Genomic DNA, 23,298 nt, shown 5'->3' with positions numbered 1-23,298 from the left:
ATGAATTTGGGTAACATAGTAGCTCATTTGATTGTGAAAGAACTACTAAATACACTATTAGTAGTCAGTGAGAGTTGTAAGATGTAATATGAGAATGGCTCCAGTCCAAACAAAGGCATCCGAGCAGCATTCAAAACATGGAGAGATTGTTTTTTTTAATGTAATATTTTTAGAAAGTGTCTCTATTTAAGGTTTCAAATCCGTTTTGAGAGAATAAAATGTCAACATTGGGATAAATAATGCTTCATTGACATTCAGAGTCACTTATATTTACGTATATATTACACTTATATTTGTGACCCTGGAGCACAAAACCAGTCTTAAGTCACTGGGGTATATTTGTATCAAAAGAATAATATTTTTTTTTTTTTCTTTTGTGCCAAAAATCATTAGGATATTAAGTAAAGATCATGTTCCATGAAGATAATTTGTACAATTTTCTATTGTAAATATCAAAACTTAATTTTTGATTAGTAATATGCATTGCTAAGAACTTCATTTGAACAACTTTAAAGATGATTTTCTCATTATTTTGATTTTTTTTTTGCACCCTCAGATTCCAGATTTTCTAATTGTTGTATCTCGACCAAATATTGTCCTCCTAACAAACCAGACATCAATGGAGAGATGATTTATTCAGCTTTCAGATGATGTATGAATCTCAATTTCGAAAAATTGACACTTAAGACACTTGTTTTGTAGTCCACGGTCACATTTACATCAAAATTCAAAAAACATACTTGTTCGGACCGGTGCGTGTTAAAATATATAAGAGAACTATATTTTGTCTTTGACCCATACACAGGTCAAAGAACGCTTAAAGTCGCACAACAATGTTTTCACTTAATTTAACTTTATACTGCAGTGCATTCACCAGGATAATGGTGTTAATGCTGTGGCATTAAAAGATGTATTGGGAAATGTGAAATACCTCTGGCACTGACTACTAATATGTTTTGTTTCGTCACAGCTGGCGTGTTATAAATAACCAACCTGCATTGCTCATCCATTCCATCTTCATCCTTGCTGATATCGTCGCTCATATAATATTTAAAACATGACTGTAAGAAAAAGGCATGCATGTTAATGAGTGAGATACAAGCGCGTAATTGGCTGTAACAAGTTAATCTGGTTTCTACCTTGCAGATAAGGACGTGTAGTGCGGGATGTTGAAAGACAGAATCTCTCTGAAAGTGATTGACTTGCTGTCCACATGCTGTGCAATTAAAAATCTCCTTGAGCTGCTCGTCTGCAAGAGATTAAAAAATAGATGACGATAATAAAACAATCATGCTGCAGCTCTAAGACTCGTTCATATTTGAGCAGTTCCTCTCAATCGAGCTCTGGTGCTTTTTTTTTTTTGTATTACTTTTGACCTAACTTGTTCAACGCATTGATTTAAATATGATAATCTTGCACCATATTGATATAAAAATATTAAATATATTCCATTTGCAAACTGGGGCTCATGAAAGAAATGCAAGAGGTTCATGATTTTAAGAGTTAAATTAAAATAAATATTATTTAAATTATTAAATTACAACAATGTGACGGGAGAGAGAGTGAAGAGACGAGCGGTGGTAAGTGGGTCAAGTGAAAACGAGTGACACCTGCTTCTCATTGCAGTGATTGGCGTGGGGAAGCGGTATTTAAGCCAGCCGCTAACAAGCGAGGGAGAGAGAGAGAGCGGAGGACTCAAGCAGGAACGTGGAAAGCCAGACTGAATTGCCCCGCAGTGGTTTGAATTAAGCGAATGCACAGGTGGCGCGACTTTGTTTTATTTTGTTGATTAATAAAAAAAACCACGAGCCTCAGAAACGCCGACCCTGGGGCCCGTTCTTCGTACGTCGCTAACTCAGTTAGCTGGATTCGATTGTTGACCATTTGGCGTGATCTTGGATCATTTGGTTCTTCGAAGCTCATCCCGGAGCTGCTGTCATAGCAACAGGTCCGTAAGCTTAAACCTGCTCGGGAGCAGCTTATTTCATGTAAACAGGATTAGATCGCTTCTTTTCAACCAGAACTGATACTCAAAATATGTCTGCTACCACCGCTACTTTATTACAAGTGTATCGTACTGATCCAGGGACAATAATTTAAAATAATAATCATTAAAAAAAAATTTTAAAAATAATATAAAAATGCTGTGTAGTCCATAACAGCCTACTATAGACACAGCCAGTTTTACTCACTGAAATATTTATTCGTCATAAAATTATTACTTCATAATTGTATTAGAGTCTTACACACATGCTATACAGATAATAGAGTCGTGCATTATGTTTAGTGATGAATGCTATTATAAGAGTGGCTTGATGGAGCGCAGGAGATGCAGATAACATGATATTGACCCTTAAAGGTCCCATGACATGGATTATTTCCTTTTCTTTAAATGCTTTATATTGTTTCATTAGGTGTACTCATATTGGTAGTATGATTTTTACATTTAAAATGTAGAAATAAAAAGCATTTTTTATATCCTGATATTAGCCCTCTGGCTTGAATGCTCTGTTTGAAGGGGCGTGTCTGCTGTGAGACTCCGAGGAAACCACAACTGTTGTGATTGGCTGACATCTTTGCATTCGAAATGCGTATTACATGTGGACCCCTCTCAAATATATATATATATATATATATAGACACTATTGCAGCTGTCGAGATTAACGAATCATGGATTTGTTGATTATATAATTATTTTTTCGATCTTGTCCCATCACATGAAAGGCTGCAGTGATGAGCATTGAGTAGACACAGTCTGTTTATCGCGTGAATGCAGTGATCTTGTCATTATTGCAACACGTTTTCTCTCACAAAATGCTTTCACCACAACTAACAGCAAACACATGAATACAGTAAGAGCTTTGTTGTGCAGCATAACAGCGTCATTCATTGTAACGGCAGTTTGGGCAAGTGTGCAGATATACTCGCAATTTGTGACAGCTCCGAAAAAAAGGAAGCGTTCTTTGATCGCTCTCTGTAGTTAAATCACAATTTAAATAACAGATTTGTTTCATGCTACTAAGAGAAACAACGTGAAGTTGATCGTTTAGTCACTGGCTTGATTCACTGATGCATAAACAGTATTAAACGATTTAGAAAGAAAGTCTGTGTGAACTTGAATAATTAGCTACACATCAGAAATCACTGATCACAGATCAGGCATTAATGAACACTGTTACTCACTGTTTGTGCCGGTGCTGTCGAATCCATATCATAAAAGTCTGTTTGTAACGCCTGTGCTGACATTGCGACTGAATTATATGTAAATATTTGGGCGGGCAAAGCAGAGAAAGGGGAGGTAACATTTCTCTTTACAACGTCACAAAGAGGAGATTCCAGATCAGACCGTTTGAGCTTCCGTTTTCTCAAAGGCAGAGAAAGATAGTATAATCTCGATTTGCTCAGATTAAAATTTTTAGAAACTTGGGGACCATATATTAATGTTAAAAAAACTCAGAAAGTGAAATTTTCATGTCATAGGACCTTTAAGAAACTTTCATTAATGCTGTCACGTAACAAATATAAAATGAAATGAATAGATAATTTCTACACTGAAATAAAAATGTAAAGACTGCACAACTATTATAAATTGCGAATCTAAATAATTGGGAACCATGAAAATAAAAAAAACATGTATCTATTATCTGTTTCATGTATCTATTATAACATTATGTAGTTTTGTTTGCTTGGCTGTTTCCTTATAAAAGTCCAGAAAGTTGTCAAGTTTTTCGTCAGGTGTCGTTTTAAATTATATGACGTCATTACATTGCCGTCTTGCCACCAGCCAATCCATGGTTTCGAGTATCGATACATATCCCCTTTTAACCCAACTAGCCGGATCATGATTAGCACGATGATATCATCTTGGATGTGTCATTTGATCTCGGATGTAATAAGCGACGTACGAAGAACGGGCCCCTGGTCTCCTTCCTTCTCTTGCATCAGAACTTTATCACAGTTTCCAAAATGTGGATTTAGAACTGGAGTTTCAGCACATTAACCATTTGACCATTGAAAACAACATATAAAACAGAACCATTTGACCCAGTGCAGCAGTTATGTGACAGATAAATGGATGGGAGATACTTCACTAGTCTTTAATACTCAAACCCACTCACCGGGACGTTTCCGAGTACCGTCCTCTTTCACTTTACTTCCTCTGCTACGAAACTCTGGACCGCGGAACTCATCTTTAGCTTCGTCAGCGACCGGTTCTGGCTTGACCACCACTGTACCTGTGAATGGTGAAGGAGAAGAGTCAGAGCGACTCTCGAACCACACGTTTCTGAAGACGTCAGCAGCTCCACACAGGACTAACCTTGAGGCAGCGTGCTGATATCCAGACTGCCTTGCATGACGTCATCTGGGCCGGGTTCTCCTGCGCTCTCACTCACACATTCAGACTCATCTACAGCAGTGTGCTTGGTCACAAATGATGGTTTTCTTCCATTAACAACAGAGGGGGAAATTGGTTAACATGATCTTCCCACAACTTCCTTCAATCCTTAGAGCACAGCGTCAAACTACAACATCTGAAGCCCAACTCACCTCTTTGAGCGTGAAGATGAGCCTTTGGTCATTTCTGAGGAGCAACCAGGCTGTAGAAAAGAGAAAGAGAGAGAAAAACACAATTCATTTCATTTCCAGTGAAGATAAATCCACATATTTCCAGCTCATTCAAATGTAGGTAAAAAAATAAAAATAAATGAGGGTTAGCCTGATTGCATTGCAAGTCACTTTGGATAAAAGCGTCTGCTAAATACATACATTTTAATTTAATTTAATATTTTTCCAGCTCAATCTGCATCATTAGTCTTACAGTAGTTTTGTATAAATCAAGCACAAAGCTCACAGAAGCATCTCTTTGGCAAAAACAAAAAAACTTGTCCACCTACCTGAAATTTTTAACCCAAATATAGAAATCATAAATATGTCTGTGATAAGCTTTCAGGGTATGGAATAAAATGGATGTTCTGGGTGTCAATTTAACTTCCTTGTCTTTTATAAACTTCCTGAAGAAACTTTTGCAGCATCAGGCCAACAAACTGAAAATCAAAGCGTGAACATGAGTCTTTATTCATGCACTAGATCATCCTTCATGTGCGCTAATCTCAGAGAAATGGATCTAGGATCTGTGTGTGACTTTGCAAAAACTGTAGTTAAGTACAATTAGAGTCAGACAAAAGCCATGCCACTTCGACTAACTATTGCTTTGGTTTAACTTCAGAGTGAATGTGAGAAGAGTGAAATGACCTTACGCTGTAGACAGCCGGAGAGAACGCAGTGTTTTAGTAAACTAGAGATAATGATGAGCAGAAACAGACTGTGTAGACGTACCTCACTCATTCTCTCTTCAGCGATGTTGGAGTCACTCGCAGCCATTTTACCTGCAATATAACAAGCACACAAACTCACAAGATGCAGATTTTTTTTCAAATTAAACATGCAATTAATTACTAGGAATTAAGAAACATTTACATATTTTAACATCATTTATACCAAGATATATTTAGCCTTGGGAAAGCTGACAGTAGGGATCCTCACCATTGGAGATGTCTTGAGAATCAATGCTTTCGTCGTCCGGAGAATGACCCAAGAACTCATGAAGTTTAGTCACCAATGTATTTAACTTCCTAGACCTGAAACAAACAGCAGTGTGTGTGTAAAGATGTAAGATATCAATGAACCACCTTCAACACTGTTTACCACAGAGAGGGCTCTTATTGTTACTGTAAAACTGAACCAAATATGGCTTTTCAGCATAAGAAGCTTTCAAAATATTAATTTTATAACACACACACAAAGAAATAACTATATTAATTCAGGCTAATACCAAGTTATCACAACCTTTTGTTTCATGACAGCTTCTGTGGCTATTTTCATGGCGAAAAAAAATGTATAACAAATTATTATTAGGTTTTTAAAATGTATTTTCGCTAAAGAACTCACACTGTATCTGGCTTAAAAAGAGTTAACTGATTATTCATAAAAAAAAAAACAAGGTTATCACAAGCTAACGTTAACGTACTTTGGCAGACACATTATGTTACGGTTTACTACGATAATATTTATAAAGAAACGTCGTAATACGACAAACACCAAAATGACAACACCTCCAACAGGATTTAAACTCTTGTCTTAAGAATTATAAAATGTGTCAACCGAGAAAAAAAATAATTCTCCAAATTAAAGGCATGCTCCAAAAACGGAAAACAATAACGCGCAGAGAAGTAAGTGCAGAAATGTAATTCGGGTATAAATACACATAAATGCATGCAATGACAATCCAGCGTGAACAGTCTGATTAAATGAAAACCTGTGAGAGTTTCGAGGTAAATTAATTTCACGCGCAGCGCTCGCTGTTTGATATGTTTGACACGTGACGTCATCGACGCCGGTAACAGACGGAAGACACGCACTGATAAAAGCGAACATAAACAAACCGATCAGACCGGTGCTGCCGTTAAAAGAGAGGAAATGACACAAACCGAACTCGCTGCATAAATAAGACAAGATAAGGGAAAAACAGTCATGTCACTACAGATCGCTGTTCGTGAATGTTTGACACAGATTATCATCCACTGTTTTCCTTTCAATACTTCTGCTGATTTAAGAGGGAAACACCACAGAGACGCAAACACAGATCTCAGATCTCCTAAATCTACACAATTCTAAGCCAAAAGGCCCATTTCAATGATGTGCTAAAAAAATTGGTGGAGAAAGGCCTAGTTCTAGCATATGACCAATGCACCTAACATTACAGTTAGCTGCTGGAGATGCACAATAACGTGAATAATGAAAATAGTTGCAAAACAAAAGCAGGGCACTTGTTATGATATCAATCCCCATGAAATACCCTTATGACGCCTCCTAACTGTTCGCAGTGTTAGATGTGAAGTGCACAAATGCATGCACGCATTACCCGGCTGCATCCCTAACGTTACATCTAACAGTTACCTTAAGATCTCTGAGCTCGTGTCGCGCGCGGTTCTCTGGCACGTCACCGGTTTGGCAGTGCGATGAAAGGTTTTTTTTCATTCGATCCGCTGGATTCTCAGGTGTGTAGTACAAGTAAGTAGTGTTTTATGCCGATCAGGACAGACAAAGCGAGAGCGCCATCTTGCCGGATGACTGGAGACGCGCTAAAATGGCGCACGCGAGACTCAAGTCATCTGCGCGCGCGCTCTGAATGCACTGAACGCGAATATGCACGCATGCACTGGGCGCAATTCACTTTAAATACCACAGTCAGCGTCCTCTCCGCGTGAACATTGAATGCATTTTAAAACACACAGAAAAAAATCATAAATAATGCATGCATGCATTCAATGCAAAGAATGTGCAGCATAGGATAAATTAGGGCATGAGTTTAATGATGAATCCCAGACCCATGCTTGCTGTACCAGCACGTGCTATATTTAATGTGCAAAATCACGCCATGCATGTTATTACTTCTAATGTTATGAATGAGCCCAGCGTGCCGAGCATCCACGCCCCTGCACTGGTATCCACGCATCACAATACAGGCTTTGCACTTCAGACATACTCGTGGTTCACGCTGCAGACAGACTTCATGCATGTGGAGGGAGGATGCTGTCTGTTCACTCTCACTGCTGCACATACCTGCAGATGTCGGTGGTCATCTCGTCCCCTTTTAAACCTGCGACCTCCTCTAAAATAGTATGACTTTTATTTCTGGAGATTCCCCCTTAGACGCAGACTAAGATTGCTTGATATTAAACAATGCCAGGATCCATGTTGCTATGATGGAGCTCCATGCAGCTGATTGGCTCGCTTTACCCCTTAAGTGTAAACCAACCAGGAAGAGAAACTCCCCTTTTGCAGGTGCATTCTTCATTTTACATCTTTAAAAATCAAGCCTGGTTTTATACCTGAATTTCTTGATCACTAAACGGTGATAATTCGATAAATAGCAATCAAGAGAACAAAAAAAGGGAACAAAGTGCTACAAATTAAACCGAAATGGGGTAGAAGGAAATAATTTTATTTTGAAGCAAATACAATGACATTCATTTATAACTGACTGAGAGGGAAAAAGGGCGAAAAAAAACAATGCATGATCACTGGAAGTTCAGACGAAAGCCCTTCTCTTGTTCCTTGCTGCGGCTTTCACACAGCTTTGAGACCTCCTCCACTCGCCTCCCGAGCAACACTGCACAGAAAAGTATATGATAAGAATACAATCTAAAATTCATAAAGCATTTCATGGACTGAAAGTTTATTTTTTTAAGTGAGTAAAATCATGTAAAGCTAAACATATACCAACCAGAGTTCTGCTCTACCCACTGCAGGGAGTCCATATGTGCATTGAGGATTCTGCAAATCTGCTGAAGCTAAAAAACAAATCAGTCATTCTTAGTACAGATCACACAACGATTCATTAAGAGCATTTTCTTTTTGAGAGCATGTTTTGCATACCGGGTCAGCGGTGTCAGCAGGACCGCTGGAGGTGTTGAGGTGTTCAATAATCTCTTTCAGATCTTGGGACATTCTCTTGAGTTGGGCATCTACATTTTCTGCCAACTTGTACCTGGATAAACAAGCTCATTCAGATACTCAATGACATCATACGAGGGAAATATGAGTCGCTGGAGTTCTTACGTTCTCTCTCGCTCTTCATCTGCGTTCTGCATGTAAATGGTTCCGCTCTGCTCCTTCACAGACTCCTCTAATGGACCCAGAAGGTCCTCCAGCTCTTTCTGCTGGGACAGGATGAAGTCCAGTTCCTGATCCAACCTGGGGTACGAGCACCAACATATGAGAAGCACACGGTTTAATATAAAGCACAACTTGATATCTGTGATTGTGACCGGGTCAACTCTCCACTCAAACCATTTAGTAGCTGCTGTAAACTGCAGAATAATGTACAGTAAGCAAGTCACTGCAAAAAATAAAAAAATAAATGTGACCCTTTGAAAATCTGGAATCTGAGGATGCAAAAAATAATCTTTAAAGTTGTCCAAATGAAGTTCTTAGACATGCATATTACTAATCAAAAATTAAGTTTTGATATATTTACATTAGGAAATGTACAAAATATCTTCATGGAACATTATCTTTACTTAATATTCTAATGATTTTTGGCATAAAAGAAAAACTGATCATTTTGACAATGTATTGTTGTCTATTTTGATCCAGAGTTACAGATATGTCATCACTCTGGTGCCATCATGGAGAGTACCACGACACATGCGCATGGACTCCTCTGCTCGTAAACAAGGTGCACCACATTCATCATGATACTCTCCATAATGGTGCTAGACTGATTTAGAGAAGTGATGTTGAATACAGTCGTCTTTTTTGTTTACTTTGCACACAAAAAGTATTCTCACAGCTACGTAAAACTAAGGTTTGACCAAGATTGGTAGTCTATGGAGGGTTAGAAAGCCTTCAGATTTCATCAAAAATATCTTCATTTGTATTGGAACGACACGAGGATGAGTTTTTAATTTTTGGGTGAACTATCCCTTTAATGCTCCTCCACCAAGAAATGAAAGTTGTGTGAATTACTTTGAAATGTTTTCAGTATAATACAACTTTTTAAATGAATTAAAGCACTGATTACCTTCGCTGGTCCAGTTTCACTTTTTCCATATCTTTATGTAAAGCAGTTATCTAAAAGAAAAGACAGAGAACACTCATCACTGGAAACCTGTTGCAATATGGTTTCAGGAAGTGTGCCATCAACACTAGAAACACTATTAAAGTTGAGGTTTAAAAAGTCGAATACATGCTCTTCTCCGAAACAGGTGCATTGCAAGAATGCTGTCCCGACAAAGCCTTGATTCCTGCTTTTCTATTACCTATTAATTTCTATTTGAAAAGTTATAATTCATAATGGGATGTGTATATACATTTTGCACCAGTTGCAAAGACTGTGCTGTGTATGTGGCAGCAGTGTGCTAAAAGATGATTGCATTGCTCCACCTTCTCTCCGTTCTCCACCAGCATGCGGTCCCAGGCGTTGACCTGAGTGGCCTGCTGAAGAAAGTGTCGCTCTTGGTCTTCTAGTTCTGAGCTCCACTTGTTAATCAAAGCCTCCAGCTGAGCGTATGACATCACTGGAGCAGTGCTGTTGGAAGACAACACAAGAATTTGGATATGCAACTCAACAGTAGAAAAACAACACACACAAAACTCCCAACAGCTTTGTACCTGGTTGTGAGGATGGTGGAGGAGGTGGATGTGATGGTGGATGGTGCAGTAGATGCTGCGGTCTTCAGTGCCAGAGAAAAGCCAGTGGCTGCAGTGCTAGCAGCAGCTACAAAATACACAAACAGGCTCAAACCATACAAACAACTGAGAGGAAGATGATATAGTGGCACTGATTATTTCCTCAGTGTGTATTACTGAGCAAAGGCGGTGTGTGGGAATAAGAGAGGGCACCTGTGCTCATAGCAGGAGCGGTTCCTAGAGGTTTCAGGGACAGGGTTGTGGGAGCGATGGATGCTGAACTCATCACAGGAGCCACCGAGGCCATCGACGAGCCCACTGACAGAGAGATAAACCCATGAGGATCTTTATAGCACTGTCCTACACCTTCTGTCCAATTAACCTCCAAAAGAAAAATGTTCTTGACCTAAAACTTGATGCTTTGTCATCTGTTTGCTTGTTATGGATAGGGCATGCATTAAATTCTGTATTGTTGGGATGACAAAAAGTTTGACTTGAAAAATATAATACTATTGGTACAAAAATAGAATAAACGGGAATATTTTGTATTCTTGTGGTGTTTTGTTGCATTAGACATTGTGTGATAATGTTTGATAAAAATATCTCTACAAAGATGTAGCAAAAGCAGGTTTTTTCTTTTTGCTTGGTGTGAGCAACTTTTAAAACAATGCTCACATTCAAAGTAGAAAAAGTGATGCACTGCAGCAAAAAGAAATCAAGGTTGCCTAAGTTAGATGACATAACTTTGAAGTGCTGGTCATATAATTATAATATCATCAAAAAGTTGATTTATTTCATTAGTTAAATACAAAAAGTGAAGCTTTATTATATTCATTCATTACACACATACTGATATATTCCAAATGTTTATTTCTTTAAATTTTGATGATTATGACTGACAACCAAGGAAAATCACAAATTCAGTATCTCAGAAAAATAAAATATAAATTAAGACCAATACAAAGAAAGGATTTTTAGAAATCTTGGCCAGCTGAAAAGTATAAAAATGAGAAGTATGAGCATGTACAGCACTCAATACTTAGTTGGGGCTCCTTTTGTCTGAATGACTGCAGCAATCAGTCTGTGGCACTGCTCAGGTGTTATGAGAGCCCAGGTTGCTCTGATAGTGGCCTTCATCTTTTCAGCTTGGCCAATTAAGAACAGGGATACCATGGTCCGTAAACCAGTTACTGGTAGCTTTGGCACTGTGTGCAGGTGCCAAGTCCTGTTGGAAAATGAAATCTGCATCTCCATAAAGTTGGTCAGCAGCAGGAAGCATGAAGTGCTCTTAAACTTCCTGGTATACAGCTGTGTTGACCTTGGACCTCAGAAAACACAGTGGACCAACACCAGCAGATGACATGACACCCCAAACCATCACTGACTGTGGAAACTATACACTGGATCTCAAGCAACGTGGGTTGTGTGCCTCTCCTCTCTTCCTCCAGACTCTGGGACCCTGATTTCCAAAGGAAATGCAAAATTTACTTTCATCAAAGAACATAACTTTGGACCACTCAGCAGCAGTCCAGTCCTTTTTGAGGCGAGACGCTTCTGAAGCTGTCTGTTGTTCAAGATTGGCTTGACACAAGCAATGCGACAGCTGAAACACATGTCTTGCATACGTCTCTGTGTAGTGGTTCTTGAAGCACTGACTCCAGCTGCAGTCCACTCTTTGTGAATCTCCCCCACATTTTTGAATGGGTTTTGTTTCACAATCCTCTCCAGGGTGCGGTTATCCCTATTGTACACTTTGTTCTACCACATCTTTTCCTTCCCTTCGCCTCTCTATTAATGTGCTTGGACACAGAGCTCTGTGAACAGCCAGACTCTTTTACAATGACCTTTTGTGTCTTGCCCTCCTTGTGCCAGGTGTCAATGGTCGTCTTTTGGACAACTGTCAAGTCAGCAGTCTTCCCCATGATTGTGTAGCCTACAAAACTAGACTGAGAGACCATTTAAAGGCCTTTGCAGGTGTTTTGAGTTAACTAGCTGATTAGAGTGTGTCACCAGGTGTCTTCAATATTGAACCTTTTCACAATATTCTAATTTTCTGAGATACTAAATTTGGGATTTTCCTTAGTTGTCAGCTATAATCATCAAAATTAAAAGAAATAAACATTTGAAATATATCAGTCTGTGTGTAAAGAATGAATGCAATATACAAGTTTCACTTTCTGAATGGAATTAGTGAAATAAAACAACTTTTTGATGATATTCTAATTATATGACCAGCACCTGTATGTGACCCTGGAGCACAGAACCAGTCATAAGGGTCAATTAGATGTTTGAGTTTTATACATCATCTGAAAGCAGAATAAGTAAGCTTTCCGTTGATGTATGGTTTGTTAGGAGGACAATATTTGGTCGAGATACAACAATTTGAAAATCTGGAATCTGAGGGTGCAAAGAAAATATAATATTGAGAAAATCATCTTTAAAGTTGTTCAAATTAATTCTTAGCAATGCATATTACTAATCAAAAATTACGTTTTGATATATTTATGTTAGGAAATTTACAAAATATCTTCATGGGACATGATCTTTACTTAATATCCTAATGATTTTTGGCACAAAAGTCAAATCAATAATTCTGACCCATGCAGATCATCTTTGGCTATTGCTACAGATATACCTGTGCTACTGATGACTGCTGTTGTGCTCCAGGGACACATATTATGTAAAGAGAGGGCAAAAACGTAGTTGTTATTACATACACAGTCAGTGGCAAGAATAAGTTTGTGAACCCTTCGAAAATATCTGGATTTACGCATTGAATACTCAAAAGTATGATCTATCTTTATTTATAAAAACTAACAAAAAACACAAACAAGCTTTTGAATTTTGCATCAAATACACTGGGCAATCTTTGCAAACCAAGGTATAGGAAGTAAGTGAATTCTGTCCTTTTTTAGATCATCCTTTAGCAGCAAAACCTCTACTGAATGATTTCTGTAGCAGCGAATTACATTTTTTACCATCCCTCTAATTGTATCATTATTCCTGGTCTTGATAGCACAGCCCTTTCTGACTCATTCTTTAGCTGGTATCACTTGTGTGCTTTGGGTCCTTGTCTTGTTACATCACCTAGCTGCTCTAAAGCTTGACGTCATGAACCGAATCCTCATATTCTCCCAGAAGATGTCTTCACACATGTTAGATACACTCACTGTTTCATTCACTGATTACAAGAGCACAGATTAGGCCTTCATCTGATCACAGTCGATCCATGATCTGTGTTTGGACCAGGCCCCAGGGTTCATCACGCAGAGGGTTAATACAGTTTTGGGCACCAGACAATAGCGTGACTGAACTATAAGAAGTGTAAGAGAACTCACATGTGAATCCTGTGGCTGGTGTTGAGGCTATAGGAGCAGCAAACAGAGAAGACACTGGAGCGGTCAGGGACTGACTCTGTGCTGAGCTGATGGGAGCTGGGGTGGCTAAACAACAACAACAGAAGATGCTTTACATTCGCCAGTCTGTCTAGTATTAGAAGAGCCACACTACACATTACATACTTACATACCTGAAGTTTTAAATCCAAAGTTAATTGCAGTTGTTGAGGCTGTGGAGGCAATAGTAGGAGCTCCAAGAGTCAGCCCTAAAAATCAACAGCAAAACAAATTAATAAGAAGAGCTGGACGATATAGCCTAAATTAATATCATGACATATTACTTGATTTCCATCGATACGATATCATTCTGATATCGACATGAACACTATTTTAAAAAGCCTCGTAAACACAGCCAAGAATACAAACAACAAATGTCTGTGCACACACACAAACTCATGAAAAATTAACTTGACAAGTCTGACACCTTTAATAGTGAATATAAAACCATATAATAAAAAACCCTTTTATTTATGTATTAAGCCTTCATACAAACAATTAAATAATGATCTCAGACTCAATATTAATATCTTTAACTTCAAACTATAGGCTAACATCCACTACTAGTCATAAGTTTCTGAACCGTAAGATTTTTAATGTTTTTAAATAATTATCTTCGGCTCTCCAAGCCTGCATTTATTTGATCCAAAGTACAGCAAAAACAGTTACATTCTGAATATTTTTACCATTTAAAATAACTGTTTTCTATTTTCAATAAAATTCAAATATGATTTATTTCAGCATCATTACTCCAGCCACACGATCCTTCAGAAATCACTATAATATTTAGTTTTGCTGCTCAAAAAACTTCATTGTTGAAAACAGCAGAGTATAATTTTTTCATGTTTCTTTGATGAATAGAGTTCAGAAGAACAACATTTATCTGAAATACAAATCTTTTGTAACATTATAAATGACTTATCACTATCAATTTAAAGCATCCTTGCTAAATAAAATAACATCATTAATCTCTTATAAAAGAAAGAAAGAAAGAAAGAAAGAAATCATAGTATGTATAGTGCTCTGAGTAAAAGAGCAACAACAAAAGATTGTCGCTGGAGACGGCTTATTATTGAAATGCGTTTAAAAATCATATCACAGTTACTGAAAAAAAAATAGATCGCGATACATATTGATATTCCCGCCCCATTAATAAGCAAACAAAAAAAAGCATTTTTGCATATTTCCAGGAGATGTGATGCAACTTTGTCTGTTTCCCAACATTTTCAACTAGCATGCAATTTCTGACCTGAAATTTCTGGCCATCGAAAGAGTTTTGCCTAAAAGGAGAGGTGGTGATGTAAATGAAAAACTGCTACAGAGAGAATCTTTTTGGATTTTTTAACTCAACAGCCTTTTCCCGAAAGGGATGAATGAAGAGATAAACTATTCATGTTTTCTGTAAATGCTTTTATTCTTTTTTAGAGATAAATATTGTTAACTTTTCTATTACAAGAATTGTGTTTCTATTTGTTCTCTGGGTCTGGGCTGAACCCCTCCCTTTGCACCTGTTACTTGTTTCCTGATTATCTATCTGGTATTAATTGACTGCATGTCTGTTGTTGATTCATTATGAGCATTGAGAATAGCTGGATGGCTGAAACGTCTGCTCTTGCTCTAATAAACTGATTGATTCTTTTTGTTAAAGACTTTGTCTAGTTTTTCAGAGTGCGAACCATCAACAGTCTCTTCTACATTTTACTGGTTTTCATGCACCTGGACTTACAACCAGCCTTCATCTGAGCGCAACAATATTCCCTTGTCCTCTGCATATTTCCTTCTAAAAGGACCAGTGTGACATTGTGTAAATCGCAAAGGCAATTCAACAGAAGCTGTGATTGTCAAGCGTATCTTTCAGTGAAGCACGATTCTGTGACCAGTAGTAAATCTGCATCTGAACACCAGAAAATCCAAGTATACCCAAAAAAGAAACCTAGTAAATCCCTATCGCTGCACCTGAATATTTAACTGCTTTCATTGATTCAGCGTGACTAATAAACACACGACTACAACAATATGGTTTATCGGAGTTCCTCTTATTATAATTTTCATCATAATAAAATATATATAATGAAATGCTATTATCACTGCTTGGAATACAATGAAATATTGTGTGCCTTAATTATTCTGTGTAAGAAGTCACATCATCTCACAGAAGGGTTTATTTCAAACACTAGATTGAAGTAAAAGCATGTTATTAAATGTGGTATTCTCACATGCTCTCAGATGGAGCAGCATTTACTACACAGAGCCTTAGTTCACTGAGAAGATACGCAAACTGATGTCATTTTCGTGAACAATTTTGTCAATTTCATAGTCCTAAGATTATATCGTCTGTGATTACGAGTGATTTTGCAGGTGATGGAGATTTACTACTAATCACAGAACCGGCTTTACTGACTCAATGTGCAAGACAATCATGATTAATCACCAAACTAATCAAACTCCAAATTAATTTTCAAGATCCTGTTAAAATATATATATTTTTTAATATGTGTGGATATATTCAATCGAAACAGGAAGTTTGTCTGGCAGGGTCACATGGCAGGTGCATTAAGAGATCAGAGAGCTGGAGATCAGGAGCTGATGGTCAGTGTTACCTGTGGGTTGAGCCCCGAGTGAGAGCGAAGGGGTGGGCTGTGCTGGGGCAGTGGAGGAGGCTTGAACTTTGGGCGTCCCGAAGCTGAACCCACCCAAAGGCTGCTGGGCTGCAGTGGTCTGAGTGGAGAGACCTCCGAAACTGAAGCCTGTCCCGGCAGTCGAAGCCCCCAGAGTCACACTTGTGGTCGCAGGCTGAGATACTGCAGGTGTGCCGAGTTTCGGAAGAGAGGCACTGGACACAGAGACAGGAGCAGACTGCTCAAATACAACAGACATCTGTTCCACGGTCACCTTTCAGTAATACAACGGATCTAAACGACTCCGGATGAGCCTCAGCCAAGTCATCTTTACAAAACTGATGAACTCTACAATTAAAGGCACTTACACATTAAAGAGAGCCTGACAGAGCATTAGACAAACAGAAAGAAATATTAGGCATTTATAAGGTTCACTTTGAAATCAATCAGGAACACAGCTAATGTCCAAAAGCAGGAATGAAAGCAGCTTCCTGAAACTCGTATTGATCAACTAGCTTTCTACTTTGCTTGACTACTGTAAATGGTCAACATTAATCATATACAGTGCCTATTTTTTTTGTGTATTTTTTCCTAATTTGTCTTGTAATGATTCACTAATGCAGATCTCACATGCCACGATTTTAGCCTAACATTAAAAAAACAAAGATAACCATAGATTTGCTCCAGATAAACCCTCACCCGAAAGAGAAGCCTCCACTCGGGGCGGTGCTCTGAGGCTGGCCCCCGAAGCTGAATCCTCCCTGTGTGCTTCCACTGTTCTGTGTTGGCTGTGCGAGGAGTCCTGCGAGCTGAGACGTCTGTGGGTTCCCTGGGGTCTGCGTCTGGGGTTGACTGGCCCCGAAAGAGAAGCCGCCCCCTGCAGGAGCGCTGGTCTGCAGCCCGAAGCCTGTGGGGGGTGCAGCGGTGGTTTTAGGGGCTCCGAAGGCGAAGCCTCCCGTCCCCGTTTGACCGAAGTTAAACGCCATAGTGCTGCAAACCATGAGAGAAATACAAAGTATTGGTCATAAACAACTGTCATGATTTAATTGCAAATCCCTTGAATTTATTTTCCTTAATTTCAAGAATAGTGAGCAGCTAAGAGTGCACAAGCACAAACACTCATTTATATTATATAAAAAATGAATGTCAAAGAAATTACTATTTAAGATAAAAACAAATTGATTGTGGTTGTGTCTAGAGATTAGACTACAGTAAGGTTACTGTAGATGTGTGCAGTCCAGCCTAATGTTGTCATTAGTTTAAAACCCATGTGACGTAGTTAGCCCACTATCATGACGCAACGTCCCAAATTACTGTCTCTAGGCTTTAAGAATATGATGAATCATACTGAATGTTTATGCTAATAACAGACGTTACCAATGTTTGCTGCTAAACTAGCCTCTTTTACATTATTCAGTCATACAACGCTATTACAACCAACTGTTAACAAACTAAAGCAGTAGAGCAGCTTATGTGCTTCTTTGGAAATTAATATTTACCGGTAGTATTGTTGGTTTTCTTAAAACGATAAAATGAATATCATAAACACCGCTCTGGTTTATCTTCAGCTAACGTTCGTAGCTGACAGCTCGTCGCATGAAGTTGGCTGGATGTCCTCTTCTGCTCAATCACATCGCCCGTGTTATTACTATAATTCTAAGTCATGCAGATGGAATACAATAAATAATGTGAAATAAAACACTCAATATATGAGGGGAAAAACAAACACACACACAATGAAAACTTACGTACAGTACTTCACAGCAGCTCCCGCGCGCAGTATGCGTCACATGCGCTGTGAGGACCTTTGCGTCAGCTGTCTAAAATACTGCCTGATCAAAACTGTCTTTACGGTCTTTACAGCAAAAAAGAAAGTCCAAACCAACCGCCTGATCAAATACATTTGTTTGTTTGAAAATGTAGTTAGTGTGTATGTAGATAAAAAAAAAGCATAGGAGCCATTATTATTTTCCAGTTTACTGAGTCCAGGAGAAAGTTAAAATAAATGTATACATTCAGTGTCTGTTCAAATGGAGCAAAGTCTAATCAGACACTCCTCCCTCACAAAGCCTTTAACCAGGAAATGACTAGTTATTATTTCTTCTTTACTGAAAGCTAAAACTAGTGCTGTGCATCAAAGGAGGACACGATAAATGAGGATTACTTTGAGAAGCTTTTGCACAAAATAGATTTTGATTGTAGTTATAATTGTTAGCCTATTTACTTTTCAAAGTAAAGTTCAGAAAGTGAAAGTAAATTGTAGAAGGAGAAGAGAAAATGGATTCCAAATCTGTGGAAGAGCTTTCTTGTCCTGTGTGCTGTGAAATCTTCAAGGATCCTGTTCTTCTGTCCTGCAGTCACAGTTTCTGTAAAGAGTGTCTTCAACAGTTCTGGAGAACCAAGAAAACTCAGGAGTGTCCCGTCTGCAGAAGAAGATCCTCAAAAGAACATCCTCCACGTAATCTAGCATTAAAAAACTTGTGTGATTCACTGATAAAGGAGCGAAACGAGAGGCGTTCATCAGGATCTGAGAAGATCTGCAGTTTACACAGTGAGAAACTCAAACTCTTCTGTCTGGAGGACAAACAGCCGGTGTGTTTAGTGTGCAGAGACTCAGAGAAACATGTCAGTCACACATTCAGACCCATCGGTGAAGTGATCTCATCTCACAAGGTCAGACACATTTCTGAAATATTTCACAGAATTTCTGAGAAACTGCAGAATTTGTCTTTAGTCCTTCACCTTCTGTTTATCCCCATTCATTCATTTCCTTCTTGAAAGCAAAAATTTTAACCTTCTGACATTAAGTCACGGATCAAATAGAAGCTCACTAAGCATTGCCAAGCTTGGATCATTTTTATTGATCAAATATTGTTTTGACACAAGAATGTATGACTTTTACAAAATATAAATACATTTAGCAAATCATATGAAAAAAAATCCAAAAACAGTTTACATTACTTAAAGTTTAACAGATTTGCTTCTTAACTTGTAGGAGGAAGTGAATACAGCTCTGACATCTTTACAAAACAAGCTCAAACATGCAGAAGAAATGAAAGCAGAGTGTGATAAAACTGTTGAACACATCAAGGTGAGGATATCGAGTAAAGACTCAAACATTCACAGAGTTTATGATGGACATTAGTGGAGTGAGTGTTAATGCAGAGCTGACTGAAGTGAATGTGATGTGATTTCAGTCTCAAGCTGAGCACACCGAGCGTCAGATTAAAGAGGAGTTTGAGAAGCTTCATCAGTTTCTCAGAGATGAAGAAGAAGCTACAATCACTGCACTGAGGGAGGAAGAGGAGCAGAAGCAGCAGATGATGAAGGAGAAGCTGGAGGAGATGAACAGACACATCTCTGCTCTTTCACACACAATCAAAGACACGGAGGAGATGATGAAGGACAGCGATGCCTGCTTTCTGAAGGTGACCACTGAACACAAAACAACAATCATTAACTCAACCAATGATCAAATTCTGCATGGAAGGAAACCTGTTATGAGTGTTTGATGAGATATTAAAATGTCTTTCAAACTCTGTGTTTTCCAGAACTTCAGCATGATGATGGAAATGTAAGTTTCTTCTCTCAGTGGATCTGAACTCAAGTCCAGTGCAGTTCTGATCCTGAATGTTCTTCCAGACTCCGGATCCCATCTCAGCCGGATCCACAGATGAGTTCTGGAGCTTTGATTCATGTGCCACATTACTTGAGTAACCTGCGCTTTAGAGTCTGGAGGAAGATGCAGGAAACTCTCCAACACAGTGAGTCTCTAGAACCAGTACAGACGATTAAATACTGCAGATATAAACAAAGACAGACTGATAAACATTTGATAGATATACATCTAATAATCACTGTAAGTACTATGAAATTTGTTATGAATTTGAACTGTATTTCATAAGATCATACTGCAAACTCATAATGACTACAAAACAGTTTGTTCCTCAAGGTGTTTATGTAAATAGGTTTGTATTTCTAATCCCATTATATTTTATCATCTAATCTGATTTAATTCTCTTTGCAGCTCCTTTGACTCTAGATCCAAACACAGCACATCCTTGGCTCACTCTCTCTTCTGATCTGACCAGTGTATCGTACAGTGATTTATGTCAAAATCTTCCTGATAATCCAGAGAGGATTGAGATGTATCCATGTTTTCTGGGATCTGAGGGCTTTAACTCAGGAACACACTGCTGGGATGTGGAGGTTGGAGATAATACATACTGGACTGTTGGAATAACCACAGCATCAAACCAAAGGAAGGGAGAGGTTTTCTTTAACTCTAATGTCTGGCTTGTGTGGTACATGAACAGTAAATACTGCTCAAAATCCCCAGATAAACCCTCGACTCGCTTCACAGTTAAAGAGAAGCCTCAGCGTGTGAGAGTTCAGCTGGACTGTGACAGAGGAAAGGTGTCCTTCTCTGATCCTCAAACTAACATCTGTCTCTGCTCATTCACAACAACCTTCACAGAGACGGTCTTTCCTTTCTTATATAATCGCTGCACAACTTCCCCTCTGAGGATCTTACCAGTTAAACTGATCGTAACAACAGAAAATCACAGTTAAATCTCTTTCTGCTTTTAGATCAATTAAGGTACAATAATTAGTTCAATTCAATTCAAGTTTATTTGTATAGCGCTTTTTACAATACAAATCGTTACAAAGCAGCTTTACAGAAAATTATGTTTCTACAATATTCAGTAGTAGCTTATAAGTGGTTACTGTCAGTTTGTGCACGTATGACAGGATTTTTAGAAAAATGAATACAAGACATAGTCAGCCAGACGATGAATATTATTAATAATTAATAATTATACTCTTATGGATTTCTTATTGTTTTGCATTGTATTAACGAAAAAGGACAATGTAGGGCAGGTCTTGGTTCTGTTCATCCATTGTTGACTGGATCGTGATTGATTTTTGGATCTGATTGTGATGGGTGTTAGACTCAAATATGAATGTGATTGTAGTGTAGAGGAGTGACTGAGTAGAGGATCGAACAGAATCAGATCAAGATCCCGGCTCCAACACCTGTCTGTAATGTTCAGTAAACCTGAACATCTAGAGGGGATTATTATAACCGTTTGATTACAGGAGTTGAACTCTGAGCAGAGCTCCAGAATCTCAGGCGAAGGCTCTCTGTGCGTGTTATAAACTCTCTCTAGTGGACAGGCTCATGTAGTGCACTCTTAACAATAAAGGTTGTTTGTTGGCATTGATGGTTCCATAAAGATCCTTTCAGGTCCATGAACCCTTTACATTGCACAGAAGGATCTTTATAGTGGAAAAATGTTCTTCACAAGCCTTTATGTTTAAGAGTGTTTAGAGGAAGATGTTAGACTGCATCAAGCTGAAGAACGTTGGCTCCACAGACAAAAGCCCAATGAGAGTCCAGGGATCGTGTCACATCCAGTCCACTGAGACACCTTCATCTGATCGATATCTTAAGGGAGGCATGGATGTAAACTTCACTGCTTTTGATATCCCACAATCCTACACTGTGTAATTACACTTTATTAATAATTATACAAAGAACTTCTAGTGAAAAGAAGTGAAAGCAGAAGCCGTGTACTTCCAGCATTCTGCCGTCCACTAGCTTCTAGCTGTCACTATGACAAATATCAGCTGCATTGTTTAAAAAAAACCTACATTAAAGCTGAAATACACCCTGAATGATGAAACTATAACATACCATCACTAGACTAGAGATCATCAACACTTTTTAACAGTTTATTTGACAGACTTTGTGTTTAAGTCTTCCCTTTTGTCACCAAACCCTTGCTCCATGTCAGTTTCGGTTGAAATTATTTTAAGTTTAAGTATTAGCATTATAAACACTGAATTAATACCAACATATGAAATTAAATTAATGACAGAAATAATGAATGTTGGTCAATAAATACGTAACAGCTTGACAGTAGTGTTTTTGCAGTATTGTCTTATATTAATGTATACGTTAAATGAGTCTCCAAAATAAATGAGTCTCCAAAATTATTTAATTATGACAGACACAACAATGCATCATGTTCTAGATCATCATGTTTGTTGTGTGTTCCAGGGGATTAAAACGAACAGTATATACACTGAACAAAATTATAAACACAACACTTATTTCTGCCCCCATTTTTCAGGAGCTGAACTCAAGACATCTAAGACTTTTTCTATGTAGACAAAAGGCCTATTTCTTTCAAATATTGTTCTCAAATCTGTCTAAATCTGTGTTAGTGAGCACTTCTTCTTTGCAGCTTCTTCTTTGCATGCTGATTAGACAGCATGATTATTGCACAGGTAAATGACTTCATTCTTAAAATGACTACGATTTTAAACTTTTAAACTGAACTTCTAGGGTTTTACAACTTGATTAATAGCTTGGTATACACCAGCATACTAAGAGTTTCAATAGGATAATAATAATCCTGAAGACATGGTAGAGCTCTCCCTCCTTTTCGTTTGTAAACTGCAATGTTTTAAACTTTACCCGAGGTCTTCTACCATTCCAGACAAACCTTGAAATCAAACAATCCCATTCATTAAATTGTTTTTGTGGTACCTCCAGAGGGAGTGGTTGAAAACGATAAAGAATCTGTGGTAAAATGTTCATTTTAATTATTTCTATTCAATTACACACGTCTAATGGGAGCAGTGTCCATTTTGAAATATCAGATTTTACCTCCTTTATTAATGGGGCCATAGTTACTTTCAAAGAGTATTGATTTATCTTTTGTTAGGTTTATCCCCAAATGTTTTATTCACTGAGAGTTGCAATTAAAATCATATTGTCATCTTTTATGTGACCCTGGAGCACAAAACCAGTCTTACGTCGCTGGGGTATATTTTTAGCAAAAGCCAAAAAAAAAAAAACAACAACAACATTGTATGGGTCAAAATGATAGATTTTTTCTTTTATTTTCTTTTATCCCTTTGTGTCAGTAGTTATTAGGTTATATGACCTGTCCAAATTTGATTGATGGGTTTGACCTTTAGCCCCTCCCCACATGACATTTTGTCCTTGACCCCTCCCCCACTTGCCCTTGACCTTTTGTCCTTGAGCCCTCCCCCACTCGTCCTTGACCTTTTGACCTTGA

The 23,298-nt window shown here is 38.2% G+C and overlaps 3 protein-coding genes across 13 annotated transcripts in view; 1 reads left to right on the top strand and 2 right to left on the bottom strand.

Moving 5' to 3' along the window:
• The window catches only part of LOC132110007 (transcriptional regulator ATRX-like), a 63,042-nt gene extending 55,289 nt beyond the window's left edge, over positions 1 to 7,753 (bottom strand). For 2 of the 8 annotated variants that reach the window (XM_059516539.1, XM_059516540.1), the window contains exons 1-8: positions 7,624 to 7,753; positions 5,545 to 5,639; positions 5,338 to 5,387; positions 4,549 to 4,598; positions 4,319 to 4,443; positions 4,119 to 4,235; positions 1,140 to 1,249; positions 994 to 1,061 (exon numbers count right to left, since the gene is read on the bottom strand). In XM_059516539.1, coding sequence (XP_059372522.1) covers positions 994 to 1,061; positions 1,140 to 1,249; positions 4,119 to 4,235; positions 4,319 to 4,443; positions 4,549 to 4,598; positions 5,338 to 5,387; positions 5,545 to 5,639; positions 7,624 to 7,643 — 635 coding nt within the window. In that variant the 5' untranslated portion in view covers positions 7,644 to 7,753. Of the gene's footprint in view, positions 1 to 993; positions 1,062 to 1,139; positions 1,250 to 4,118; positions 4,236 to 4,318; positions 4,444 to 4,548; positions 4,599 to 5,337; positions 5,388 to 5,544; positions 5,640 to 6,099; positions 6,139 to 6,263; positions 6,312 to 6,856; positions 6,914 to 6,957; positions 7,180 to 7,623 lie in introns of those variants that run through there. The other 6 variants (XM_059516541.1, XM_059516547.1, XM_059516542.1 and 3 more) reach the window with 5 other exon arrangements.
• Positions 7,754 to 7,984: 231 nt separating this feature from the next.
• Positions 7,985 to 18,089, bottom strand: nup62l (nucleoporin 62 like). Of its 3 annotated transcripts, XM_059516549.1 has the most exons (14): positions 17,956 to 18,052; positions 17,707 to 17,863; positions 16,907 to 17,197; positions 16,190 to 16,422; positions 13,724 to 13,798; positions 13,533 to 13,637; positions 10,408 to 10,512; positions 10,177 to 10,282; positions 9,949 to 10,093; positions 9,587 to 9,636; positions 8,623 to 8,757; positions 8,440 to 8,551; positions 8,288 to 8,354; positions 7,985 to 8,173 (listed from the first exon to the last, which is right to left on the bottom strand). In XM_059516549.1, exons 3-14 carry the CDS (start codon positions 17,191 to 17,193, stop codon positions 8,082 to 8,084), a joined length of 1,512 nt encoding a protein of 503 aa, XP_059372532.1. In that variant the 5' UTR covers positions 17,194 to 17,197; positions 17,707 to 17,863; positions 17,956 to 18,052; the 3' UTR covers positions 7,985 to 8,081. The 3 variants fall into 3 exon arrangements, with proteins under 3 accessions (XP_059372532.1, XP_059372531.1, XP_059372533.1); XM_059516548.1 differs by lacking the exon at positions 17,707 to 17,863 and having other exon boundaries at positions 17,956 to 18,089; XM_059516550.1 differs by lacking the exon at positions 17,707 to 17,863 and having other exon boundaries at positions 17,960 to 18,088.
• Positions 18,090 to 18,243: 154 nt separating this feature from the next.
• Positions 18,244 to 20,997, top strand: LOC132110009 (nuclear factor 7, brain-like). Of its 2 annotated transcripts, XM_059516551.1 has the most exons (6): positions 18,244 to 18,880; positions 19,203 to 19,298; positions 19,405 to 19,635; positions 19,759 to 19,781; positions 19,850 to 19,971; positions 20,235 to 20,997. In XM_059516551.1, the coding sequence occupies exons 1-6, from the start codon at positions 18,485 to 18,487 to the stop codon at positions 20,777 to 20,779; spliced, it is 1,413 nt and encodes a 470-aa protein (XP_059372534.1). In that variant the 5' UTR covers positions 18,244 to 18,484; the 3' UTR covers positions 20,780 to 20,997. The 2 variants fall into 2 exon arrangements, with proteins under 2 accessions (XP_059372534.1, XP_059372535.1); XM_059516552.1 differs by lacking the exon at positions 19,759 to 19,781 and having other exon boundaries at positions 19,821 to 19,971.
• Positions 20,998 to 23,298: the final 2,301 nt, after the last annotated feature.

Source organism: Carassius carassius, chromosome 29 (assembly GCF_963082965.1).
Source record: "Carassius carassius chromosome 29, fCarCar2.1, whole genome shotgun sequence".
Classification (NCBI taxonomy): Eukaryota; Metazoa; Chordata; class Actinopteri; order Cypriniformes; family Cyprinidae; genus Carassius; species Carassius carassius.
This window is presented reverse-complemented; position numbering and strand designations above follow the sequence as displayed.

Excerpts from the sequence above, each read along its gene's own strand:
- nup62l (XM_059516548.1), bottom strand. The coding sequence starts at position 17,193 with ATGGCGTTTAACTTCGGTCAAACGGGGACGGGAGGCTTCGCCTTCGGA. Across the intron at positions 10,283-10,407 it reads CGCTCCTGCTATGAGCACAG|CTGCTGCTAGCACTGCAGCC; the intron begins GTGCCCTCTCTT and ends TGTATTTTGTAG. Across the intron at positions 9,637-9,948 it reads TGGTGGAGAACGGAGAGAAG|ATAACTGCTTTACATAAAGA; the intron begins GTGGAGCAATGC and ends CTTTTCTTTTAG.
- LOC132110009 (XM_059516552.1), top strand. The coding sequence starts at position 18,485 with ATGGATTCCAAATCTGTGGAAGAGCTTTCTTGTCCTGTGTGCTGTGAA. Across the intron at positions 19,636-19,820 it reads GCGATGCCTGCTTTCTGAAG|TGCAGTTCTGATCCTGAATG; the intron begins GTGACCACTGAA and ends ACTCAAGTCCAG. Across the intron at positions 19,972-20,234 it reads GCAGGAAACTCTCCAACACA|CTCCTTTGACTCTAGATCCA; the intron begins GTGAGTCTCTAG and ends TTCTCTTTGCAG.